This window comes from Atractosteus spatula, chromosome 25, assembly GCF_055471065.1.
Source record: "Atractosteus spatula isolate fAtrSpa1 chromosome 25, fAtrSpa1.hap1, whole genome shotgun sequence".
In the NCBI taxonomy this organism is placed as follows: Eukaryota; Metazoa; Chordata; class Actinopteri; order Semionotiformes; family Lepisosteidae; genus Atractosteus; species Atractosteus spatula.
Window position 1 is genome coordinate 10068485 of NC_142730.1, and position 12427 is coordinate 10080911.

The window sequence follows — 12427 nt, forward strand, 5'->3', positions numbered from 1 at the left end:
ATTCAGGGTTGAGGGGGAGCTGGAGCCTATCCCAGCAAGCCACAGGCTCGAGGCAGGATACACTCTGGACACCAGTCCATTGCAGGGCAGACCGACACAAACACAGACATGCACTCACACTAGAAGCCAATTAACCCACCAGCATATCTTTGGACTGTGGGAGGAAAGCAGAGCACCTGGAGGAAACCCACACAAACACAGGGAGAACGTACAAACTCCACACAGACAGCAGCCCAGGAATTGAACCCAGGGTGACCACAGCATTAAGTGTTAATTGTGAACACTTAAGATTACAAGGAAATTGACTTAATCTTTGGAAAGAAGAACACTTTTTGTTGTTTCTCTTTCCAGATCTGAGAAATAAAAAATGATTGATCCAGAAGGTGACAAACCTTGCTGGTTTTAAATGAGCTAGATGATGTTTCACATGTGGCCAAACTGTTCACAAGAACTGTGATAAGCGGGACTCTTGCCAGCGTTTTGCTACACGCTTGGCTGCCTGATTAATGACTTGGAATCGGCTCGTAAGACCAGCGAAGAGCACCAGCAATGATCTAGAATCAGTTATTATAGGTAAGGAGACAGCTGCGGTGAAAATAATGTCCATGTTCTCTTTTGTAAAACATCGCTTTGTCTTGGAAACTTGTTCTCTCGTCACCTCAATAAAATTGCACTTGCAGGAGTTAGTTTTACGGCACATTCCCTCATTTGTCTACCCTCGTGGGGCCTGACTGCTGCTATGTACAGTACAGTGCTGGAAAGTGATATATAGAACCTGTCGGCAGTATAACAGCAATGAAAAGATGTGTTTTGGAAATAACCCAATCAAAACAAGTCATTCCTCAGGTGCAAGGCTCTGGTTCTGTTGCAAAATCACTTCAATAGTGTTTCATTTTAAAAAAAGCACAGCTTTAATCCTAGAGGTATTTCTGGGGTCATGTGTCACGTTTGTAAAGGGCCATACTGCTTATAAAACTGAGGGCATTTTGCTTCCTTGTTATAATTAATTGGTCAACTGCAGAATAATGTGAGATGAGCAGAGAGCTCCCTGACATGGGGAATCTCCGCACTTGAGAGCGCAGGCCCTGTCTGCATTAGACACTTGAAGTACGCAACTTCTTGCTCACAGAATTTGGATTTTCCCCTTTTCCCTCTGTGCCACAGCTTTAAACTCAAGGAACACTTATGTGCTTTAGGGAACATTTAAGGGGATGTTTCACATAAGATGTGTTATGCATTGGCCACCAGGTGAATATCATTACCATGATATGGGTAATTACCAGCAGACTAACTCTACACTATGAAACCTGTTATGTCATCATCATCACCATCTTCATTTCTTGTGACTCCAATTGTCCCTGTTCATGTCACTCCAGTGGATTTGCAGATTTCATTGTCTTATTCCAGTTTCATTGTCTCCAGATGACAGCTCACCTTCTTCATCACTGTTCTGGTTTTATTATGGACAAGTAACAGGTTTATTCCATGCTGAAACACCTGAAGAAGGCTCCACAGCCAAAACGTTGTGTTTTCTCTCTGCTCTTTTCAGCATGGAATAAACCCATTACTTGTTCCTTTGCAGCCTACGCATGCTGAAGCAGCTCCTCCACCTGACCTACTTCAACTTGTTTTATTATGGCTTATTTACAGAAAAAAAAACTTTCCTTTATTATTCACTTTATGGAAATGCATTTAAAACCAAGAACTGGAGGTGCTTCTTTACGCAAAAGTATGGAACGAGCTACCCAGCCAGTTCTTTCAAGAAACAGCTGGATGAGATCCTCAGATCAACTGGCTATTAACAATCAAACAAACTAATTAGGCCGAATGACCTCCTCTCATTTGTGATCGTTCTTATGTCCCTGTGATTTGCATGATGTGAAACAGAACTTTATCTGCTGTCTGCAAATTACTTCCCTTCCTGGTGGCTGTATAAAACACCTAAATTATTCAATATCTCAAGTGCACAATATGGATATGTATTTGTCAACATCATTGTACTCATCTGCTCTATGCCCATAAGTTTTGTAAAGAAAATATCTAAAGGAACTTAGTTGTACTTTTAAAGTGTAAGGTATTTTAAAAGACTAATAACAGTGTTCCAAACCACTATTGGCCTAAGTGATATCATCCTTGGAGCTCACAAGTTGGCCCATGTCAGCAGATACTGGATCTCTCACATCCACGCTGCTCCATGACATTGATTAAGAAATTGCGTGTCGTGTGGCGTTCTGACTATAACTGAGGGTCTGCTGGGATTCAGAGGGATCAGAATGTACTCTAGTTTGAAGAGCGTGGTTTGGTGAGAGCTCACTGTGCGTTTACATGTGTGATTCTGTTGCTTAACTTGTGGACAGAAAGGAGAACTTAATATTTCAGAGGACCCACAGGGCCTGACATCTGTGGGGGAAAGGATGTGCACTAACGCCTGGTTCAATTCATTTATTTTCTTCAGCGCAACTAGCATTTCAGGATGTCAAGATTTGTTTTTCAAGAATAAATTTCAAAATTACTGTACAGTAGAATTTTGGCATTTGTCTCCAGGAGAAGTCATTTTTAATTTACTGGGCAAAATAAAAAAGGCTCATGTTTCACGAAGAGAATGTTTGGTGGGGTGCACTGGGCAATAACAATAATAAAATAGAGGAATTAAAACAATCCCGAGAGTGAGCAGTACTGCAGTATAAATTCCAGAGGTTTAACTCTGGTCTACAAGGAACAGACAGGTAGCAAAAAACACCAGGATGAAGAAGATGACAAATCGTCAGTTTAATGTAGGAGCTATATCAAAGAAGGACAAGGGACCTAGTCCATTCTGAAACAATCTGTGGTAATTCAAGCTTTACTTGAATAACTGCATTTATTATTTGTATTAGCAATAAAAATCAATATGAAGTAATAAATCATTATTATTAACTAAAATAAATTAATTCATGTAATGTGATATTTATAATTGGAATATTGTAATATTAAGCAAATATAAGCACTATTTAAATGCCATTTCTGTATTTAAACCATCTTTAATTATTGAATTTAATAATAAACTGAGCCCTATTGAGTATATGTTATAAGGCATTTTTGAGCACGAATGTGGTTAGGGCAAAGACCCTCTGGAACGTGTGCTTTGCACTGAATGAGGCACTACTCTACTGTATGAAGTTTATGTTCCTACTCGGTGTAATTCATCTTTTCATTTTCAGTATTGCGATTAAGGACAGCTTCACAAAACATTAGCATTATGGGGCAATTTAAGGATAGGTTTAACAGTATTAAATAATTTATCTAAAGAACTTGAGTGACACATCTCTTTAAGTGTATAAAATCTTATGAGACAAAAACATATTAGTTTAGGGGGATTGTATTTTTATCTCCACATTGTATGCATGCATTTTAGATATATAGTATGTTTGATAATTCTGCAGTTAGTCAAGACCACAGATTTTTTTGCAAAGGCTGGGGTGATTATTTAATATGCCGTAATAGCAGCATAACAGCATCGAACGATACAGAGCTTTGAACTGTATGAAGCATTATAACCTTCAGATCTTGAAACCCAAAGCAGCTACCCCCTACAAACACCTAGTTGATGCACATAATACATTTCTCTCATCCTAGCGTTAATCCCACATCAGCAGGGTCCGCTTGACGGCACACCCGTCTCCATTTGGTGGTTTGAACCAAATCTTTGAGCTGACGTTGCCATTAAATGTGACCGAGAATACTCCAACCGGCGCGTCGCTCTGCCTGCCGTCGGAGGGGGGGAGGAGAACAATGTAGCCAATTCATAGAGGGGGATTATTAGGAGGCATAGGAAATTTGGCCAGGTTACACCCCTACTCTTTTCGAGAAACACCCTGGGATTTTTAATGACCATAGAGAGTCAGGACCTCGGTTTTACGTCTCATCCAAAAGACGGGATGCACAAAATACATATTCTACAGAATTCAGAGTCCAAAAACATCATTGATCCCTGTGATTACCTTGAAGGCAGCTGGAGTGTTTCTGGGGTCCAGTGCCTTTGTAAAATGAGCCCTGCATAGCCTTGCCTTTTAAACTCTTGAAGGCTCTGAGCTCTAACCACCTGAGGGACATTTTTTCATCTGTTAACTTGGTGGCTTCTGAAGCCGAAAGCAAGAGGAGGTCAGACTTACGGAGAAGACTCTCTCAGGATAGCCCTTGGCTCGCATGTTGGTGTCGTGGACTTGTTTCAGGACCATCCAGGCCTCATCGTGTTTCCCGTTCTGTTGGAGAGAGACAGCCGGACCTGGTTAGCACAGACGCCTGCAGACTGCAGAAACACACGTGTGCTCGCTCTTCGACATACAAATATTACGTCCCAATGAAAGCATGAGGAACACTTCCATTACATTCTGTCTCACCTGTTGCCTAAACCCAAAAGTAAAGAGCCATTGCCTGCTTTTAGTTTGCATCCAGCTCCCAGCAACCGAACATCACTAATAATTTGTGATGAACATTTCATTTACACTTATAAAGCTGTGTACAGTGTCCCCTTTTGTAAAATTACAAAATGATGCATTCACATTTTTTTTTTTAAATGCCGGAGCCCTAGGTTTCCTGGGGTGCTGTCTGTGTGGAGTTTGTATGTTCTGCCCTTGTTCACATGTGTTTCCTCCCCCTGTCCAAAGACATGCTGGTGAGTTCAGCAGTTTTGTTTAAATTTGGCCCTGTGTGAGTGCGTATGTCACATGATAGACTGGTGTCCTGCCCAGGACGTGTCCTGCCTCGCACTCAAAGCTCCCTGGGAGAGGCTCTGGGCCACCTTGACCCTGAATTAGACAGGCGATTACTGAAAGTGATGCTGATGATATTTTATTCAAAACCTGAATGCTAAAACCGAAGGCGTCTAATGGTACATTAAAGTAAATGTCAGCAGAAACAAAAGAGAAAAAACTGAAATATGTTGATTGGATAAGTTTTCAGACCCATGATCTCAATATCGGGTGGAAGACCCTCTAGCAGTAATTACAACTGCAATTTGTTTTGTGCACATCTCTACCAATTTTGCACACCAGCTTGGAGGAATTTGCGCTCATTTTTCTTGGCATATTTATTCAAGCATTCCTAAGTTGCTTAGGAATCACTTACAGACGGTAGTATTCAAGTCCTGCCATAATTTGACAAAAGGTTTCAATTTTCAGGAATTTGACTGGGCTACTGAAATAACAAGCAACTCCAGTGTGCTTTGGCTTTGTGCTTTGGGTCACTGATCTACTGAAAGGTGAGGTTTTGTCTCAGTCTGAAGCAGGTTTTACTCTAACACTGGATTGAACAGTGCTCTGTTCTGTCTATATCTCCTTCAGTCTTGACAGCTTCCCAGTCCATGCTGAAGAGAGGCAGAACTATAACATAATAATAATAATAATTGCTTACACTTATATAGCGCTTTTCTGGACACTCCACTCAAAGCGCCCTTCCACCACCACCAATGTGCAGCCCCACCTGGATGATGCGATGGCAGCCATAGTGCGCCAGAATGCTCACCCCACACCAGCTATTAGTGGGGAGGAGAGCAGAGTAATGAAGCCAATTCATAGATGGGGATTATTAGGAGGCCATGATTGGTAAGGGCCAATGGGAAATTTGGCCAGGACGCCGGGGTTACACCCCTACTCTTTTCGAGAAACGCCCTGGGATTTTTAATGCCCACAGAGAGTCAGGACCTCGGTTTTATGTCTCATCCAAAGGTCCCCCATCACTATACTGGGGCATTAGGACCCACATGGACTGCAGGGTGAGCACCTCCTGCTGGCCCCACTAACACCTCTTCCAGCAGCAACCTTAGTTTTTCCGAGGAGGTCTCCCATCCAGGCACTGACCAGGCTCACACCTGCTGAGCTTCAGTGGGTTGCTAGTTATGAGATGCAGGGTGATATGGCTGCTAATGATGCTTCACCACAATGCCTGACAGTAGGGATGGAGGTGACTGAGTGATGCACTGTGTTGGATTTGTGTCAGATGTGACACTTTGAATTTACACCACCAAGTTCCAATTTTTGCTTCTCTGACAACAAAATCATTTGCTTACATTATATTTGCAGCATGACATTGGTGCTTTATTGTAAACCCCATGCAAGAGTTTGCAACAAAGCCATTCAAACCCTCTTTGTGGAGATTTTTTTAGGCAAGAACCTCGTCTTACATCTCAGCTCTTGAGCTCAGCGACTCTTTCAAAGTCAATATGAGCATCCTAGCTGAATATCTCACTAATTTCCTCCTTGCCTGGCCACTCAGTTTGGTGGTAGCCTTATGGGTGTATGGGTGATATAATCCACATTCCACTTCTTAATGACCATCTTTGCAGTGTTCAAAGAATTATTCAGTGAATTCGATTTTTATATAATCCTCCTGATCTGTGCTTCTCTATAACTTTATCTCTGAGTTGTTTTGAAAGCTCTGTAGTCTTTGTGGTTGAATCTTTGCTTGAAATTCACTACCTGATTGAGGGACTGTATAGATCACTTCCTACCTCAAACTGCTTAAGAGATAAAAATACCTATGGAAGCCGAAATAAAACATAACTGCAGATTTTATGAAGAGTTTGGTTAAGAGCTCAGCTGCGTCTATCAACAGGACCTGTATGGTTCAATGTATTTACACAGCAATTCTATATAATTACTTTTGTTCTAGATGATTTTACTGTAACTAAAAAAGGCAGTTCTACAGGATCTAGTGTGGATAGAAATGAATTAATCCCGAGGCATTCTTCTAGTCATACTCAAGAAAGTGAGAGAGGTTATTCATAAGCCCTTACTTGGGATATTTCAACTCTAATTTAGAATGAGCTGTACATACAGGTCACAGAACTGGACATCTCCAAACACCAACTTTTAAAAAAGGAAAGAGTAATCCACCAGGAAGCTATAGTTTGGAAATGAGAGCTAAATGATAAGAGTGCTTAGAAAGAAGAAGATCGAGACAGCTAACAGATTTTGAAAGTAAAGTCCTGCTTAATTAAAGCTTGAATTCTTCAGTCAAGCAACAAAGATAGCAGATGCCACTAAAGCATACACCATGATATATTTAGACTTCCAGAGAGCTTTTTTATCAGGTCCCTCATAAAAAGTAGATTCTCTAATTATAAGCGATAATAATACAAGGAAATAAGTGCACATGGTTTGAGGAGAGGTTAACAAACAATTGACAGTCTTCTAACTTCTAATTCGCCAGACGATAGCGGTGATGGGCACACTCTTCCTGATTTATAGCAAATCTTTAAATTGTGATATACTGTAGCAAGCAAACTAAATCTGCATAGGATACATACAGCAGCAAGGGAAGGAAGGGAAAATTTGTCAAAACAGATTTAGACTAATTCATGAATTGGGGACATACTGTACTTGGCAAATTATATTTAACATTGGGAAGTGCAAAGTGATCCGCGCTGGTAGTAGGAATAGACACTAAACATATGCAATAAAAGCACTAAAAAACAATTTACTGTATTTTGAAAATATTTAAAGCACGGCAGCAAGACCCCACTTTACACAATATTGTGTTGAGTTTTGGTTACCACGTCACAGAAGGACTAGTAATAGTAATAAGATCTCCTCCTCTCTGGGGAACATCAGATACTGTATGAACATCAGATACGACTACAGGAGCTGAATGGCTTTAGTCTGATATGATTGAGAGAAAATGGATTCAGGTATATAAGATCCTACAGGATATAGATGTTTAACCCAGGGGATTATGTCACATTCAGCAGCAATCAATAGCAAAACAAAGACATGGGGTGGAACAGATAATGATCAACTCAATGCAGACTATGGCAAGAACCAGCAATGCCACCCAGGACTCAAGCGCTCGAGTGGAAACTCAGTGAAATCTCTGCATTACAGATTGAAAACAGAAGCCAATTCTTTGCATCAGGGATGGTAAAGGTCTAGAACAAACTACACAGTTTGCTTAGAAATACCAGGACCAGCTTCACGGATCAATAATCTGAATTAGATTCTACAAACTAAATAAGGAAGATGAGCCATCTGGCGTTCTCTTATTTCTGATGTTCTCTGTGTCCTTGTAAGATGGAATACTATGAAGGGTCTGCAATGCTGCAGGGATGGAGCAGGGACAAATTCGAAACGGAAGTTGCTCACTCACCTCCAAAAAGAATCTAGGGCTTTCGGGCATGGTAGTGAGGGCAGCGATGGCGAAGACAGAGGGGAAGGCGCAGACCAGCACGAAGACGCGCCAGCTGTGGAACTGGTAAGCCGAGCCCATCTGGAAACTCCAGCCTGGCGGAGGGCAAGAAGGCGGGGCGAGAGAGCGAGGAAAGGAAGGAGAAGGCACGGGGGAGATTGAGGGGAGGAAAGGAGAGAAAGGGAGAAGAGAAGGAGAGAGGAGAGAAATCGAAGTGGATCAGCAGGATCGTTCATTAGAATGTTTGCTGGCTGCACACAAATGTAACATTTCTGGTGGCTGGAGAATGGGCAATGAAGACAAGTACTGACTCCCATTACTCAATTTTACAGTCATTGTGGATCCAGGAAGGTAAACATCCTGTTTCCATTCCAGGCACTTCTTGATATTCGTAGAGGCACATCTTCATTCTCAGAGAGAAGAGATTCACTTTGCTGCTTTCCAAGGGGAAATGGCCACATAGCTTCTCTGAGGCTGTGGTTACAGGTCACACAGACCGGGGTTTTCTCTCGAAAAGGTCATTAAAAACAGAAGGTGGATGAAATACTTTCCCAATTTGATCTGGCTGATGCCGTTAATGTTGGGGAAGCTTATGGCATTAGGTTTGTCCCAGGCAACAGCTCACCTGAGTGTGTATTATCTGAGTATAATATAGATATGAGCCTGAGGCGTTTAGAATTGCTCAGCAATATGGTGGAGTGATTAGGGAGCAGCAGTTGTAACTAGCAGGCTGTGGGCTTGATTCCTTTGGGGGGCACTGTGCTGCCCCTTGAGAAAGGTCCTTTCTCTTTCTCACGTTGCTTCAGTAAAACCCTTTTCCATCTTCCCCCGGGTTTGGACAAAGGTGTCAACTAAATTCTCAAGTTCTCTCCCCAACGGTAGAGCGTGCTGTCCAGGAGGAGTGGGATCCTGGACAGGTTTCACAGAAGCTAATTCTGGGTTGAACAAACTGAGGAGCCACTCATGAGGCACTCGACACTCCCGGGCAAACCACTTGAACACAGAGGGCAACAGGCGTGAGCAGATCTGAGCCTCAGAGTTGCTCTACGAGGCTAAAGGCCCTTGAGAATTTACAGGCGGACAAGGTGGGAGAGGTGGATTAACGCAAGGTGAAATTCACACAGAGGGCAGAATGTCTCACCATAGTGGGGGATGATGGCCCAGGCCATGGCAGACGCGTAGATGCCCCCGATCATCCAGAACATGCACAGCCAGCTGAGGTGCTCCCCTCTCTTCTCCTGGGCCAGGAACTCCGAGTAGTAGGAGAACACGATGGGAATGGAGCCGCCGATCCTGCAGGAGAGACACAGACCTCTCGTTCGTCCACCTTGTCATGCGTGTTTCATCTTTTAGTACTCTGCTCACTCGCTCAACAGGACACGTTCGGCCCCCAGCTGCCCCCCCAGGCGCTGAACCCAGCAGGCCCCGGCCGAGAGAGAGTCCCTTACCCGACCCCGGAGAGCAGGCGGCAGAGCAGGAAGGTGCTGTAGCCCTGGACGAAGGAGGAGAAGAAGGCGAAGACACTGTTGATGGAGAGGGATATGAGCAGACACTGCCGGCGCCCGATCCTGTCCGCCAGGCCGCCCCACAGGAAGGCTCCCACCATCATTCCCAGATAGACGATCAGCCCTGGGTCGGCACACAGACACCGCCTTCAGCCATGGACCAAACACGCTAAACTGGCCCAAATATCACAACCCCCCACTACAGCAAGTGAATTGTCCCAGTCTAGACAAAGCATGACTGGTGTTGAATTTCCAGCCAGAATAAGTCAAAAATCTCCATCCTGGAAGGTGTAGATCATTGTGTCATGTCACACACCATTAACCCACATTCTTTCCCAACTGTCCTTACTGTTCACAAAGGGCCACAATGTTGTCCAGTGGGGGTACCTAATATTTTGGTCTGTGAGTGTAGAAATATATACAATGGCAGATACAAACGCTAGAGACACTGGAGGCTGGGGTATTAAAATACTGTGTTACAGATCAGGGGATCTTCAGTACGTTTTAATAATCACTGCCACTTATTTAGAAAATCCGTCTCTCCTGACATGAGGCTCCAGTGTGTGAGACGTCACTAGATAATATATTTACATAGCTGTGCCTTTATCTAGCTTGATAATAACTGCCTAGTTTGACAGGAGGGCCATTCGGGATCATCAGACTAGAACACTTCAGAATTTTATAGAGACGACCTGTAGCTACTGTAGGTGCACCTAGGTTGACAAAATATAAGGATGAAAAGCAGTTTAATGAGGATTATTTTAAGCAACAGAGCAGGAGACAGGCGTGTGTGAATTACAACAAACCATCCGAAATGAGCACTGGATTCTTCCCGAAACCCCTGAGGTAGAGCATTGAAGGAACTTTTACTAGGTTCATAGAAAGAAGAAGTATTTTAAGATCTTTGGAGCTATTTAAGATGTCTTTTGTAAATCCTCCAGTCAGGATGCATTACGGTGTGTGACTGAAAGTCAGTTCCTTGATCGCAGAGATGTCCAGGTCTGAGTGTTTTAGGTTGTTCAAGGCCAGGTGTCAAGGGGGAAAAAGACTGAATAAGAACTGTATGACTTACCCCTTCTGTAAACAGCTGAAAGGGTTTGTGTTTTGTTTGCTGGTGCAGCTGTACAATATTTATCTTTGAAACTGGCACCTGTTTATTTTTCGACCACCAGATGTTTCACCGAAAATTAAAAGAAGTCATTTTGCCAAGACCTTGTTCACCATTACCTGAAAATTGGGTGTATGATTATTTATTATTTATTCATTTGCTTCCAGGTGGGGAAATATTTATCATTGGTCATAAATAATATCATATCATCCAAGGGCATGACATTGTATTCAGAAAAAAAAATCAGGGTTTTGGTTAGCGTTTAAATTGTTACAAATTAGAGATTAATAAATGCCCTCTTACAGGCTATGCAAGAGATACAGTACCATCATAGATCTGATATAGTATTAGAAGTTGTACTTTAACCTCTTCATAATTGTGTGGTTTGTGATTGTCATCTTTAAAATATAAAGGAACAAGTAATAGGTTTATTCCACGCTGAAAAAAAGAAGAAAGAAAACACAACGTTTCGGCCGTGGAGCCTTCTTCAGGTGTGAGAGAGACAGGGCAGTAGGCAAAGGTAATGTAGCAGGAGAAAAAAAGCTGGGAGAGAGGAGGAGCGAGAGGTGGGAGCAGGGGACAGAAAGAGAGGCCAATCAGGAGGTGTGAAGTCAGGATAGGTGATGTGAAGAGAGGTGTGAAATGAAACTTCCAATGAATGGAGAAAATTTAAAAGAAGAGTAGTCTGTCGTTAAGAGAAGGGGGAAGGTGTGATCCTAGCTGCAGAATAAGTTTGGTTTCGGTTGTCTTTCTGACGTATGAGTTCGGAAAACCGTCTTTGAGAACACAGACGGAGAGATTAGAGTGGTCGTGGCCGTCAGAGGTGTATTTTAAAATATAAAGCTCTGGCACACATACAGTATTTCATTGTTTTCATAAAACAGACAATACAATCCAGTGTTGAGAATGAGAACCATCTGAAGTGTATCTGAGGAGATCGTGAAGGGCAAGGACACCAGTATCCAAAATCCTGAAAGGAATTACAAAGGTCAACCCGAAGGACCACTTCAGCATCATCAATGAAAAATGAACCCAGGCACACAAGCATATTAAGGGCATATAAAGGACGCACTGATTTATATAGTCTGCACAGAGGTATCGAGAACAAACTGACATATTTGTGGAGAAGAAGCAAATCGAGAATAATCTGGACCAAGTGAACCATTTCTCTCAGACTTTAAGATGTGTTCAAGACACCCACATGCCCTGCTGGGCTGTGCCTTGCCAGCACTGGGTTTGGGGATCCCCTTCTATGACGATACCCTGGCCGCAGGAAGTTCTAGGGTTCTAGTTTGTGATGCAGTTTAGCTCCTAATTGCCTAGTCTAACTGATTGTTTAATTAGACTACTTCCTGCATTCTGTGCCTAGTTTCAAAACTACAGTAGTAGTTTATAAAGCCAATGTCCTGTACTAAAATAAGCTGTCTAAAGTACTTCTACTAGCCGAAGTCCCCAGAACAAGGACTGGGAGCTCATCTTGTGTTTGTAGGCTCTAGCGTTTAAAAATGTCTGTGATTGAAACGTGTGTCTGCAAGGCTCACACGATCCAATGACTCATCCGGTGAACAGAGCAGCAAAAAACAAAGGGCGATTCATATCCTGCATTTCCTGACATTTCCTAATAGTCAGGACTATTGCTGCACCTTTCATCATT

At 42.7% G+C, this 12427-nt stretch overlaps 1 protein-coding gene across 1 annotated transcript in view; it reads right to left on the reverse strand.

Moving 5' to 3' along the window:
* sv2a (synaptic vesicle glycoprotein 2A) overlaps positions 1 to 12427 on the reverse strand; it is a 43774-nt gene that overhangs the window by 19950 nt on the left and 11397 nt on the right. The window contains exons 2-5 of the mRNA XM_088905293.1: positions 9609 to 9789; positions 9302 to 9453; positions 8122 to 8255; positions 4152 to 4241 (exon numbers count right to left, since the gene is read on the reverse strand). Of these exons, the coding sequence (XP_088761419.1) occupies positions 4152 to 4241; positions 8122 to 8255; positions 9302 to 9453; positions 9609 to 9789 (557 nt within the window). The remainder of the gene's footprint in view (positions 1 to 4151; positions 4242 to 8121; positions 8256 to 9301; positions 9454 to 9608; positions 9790 to 12427) is intronic.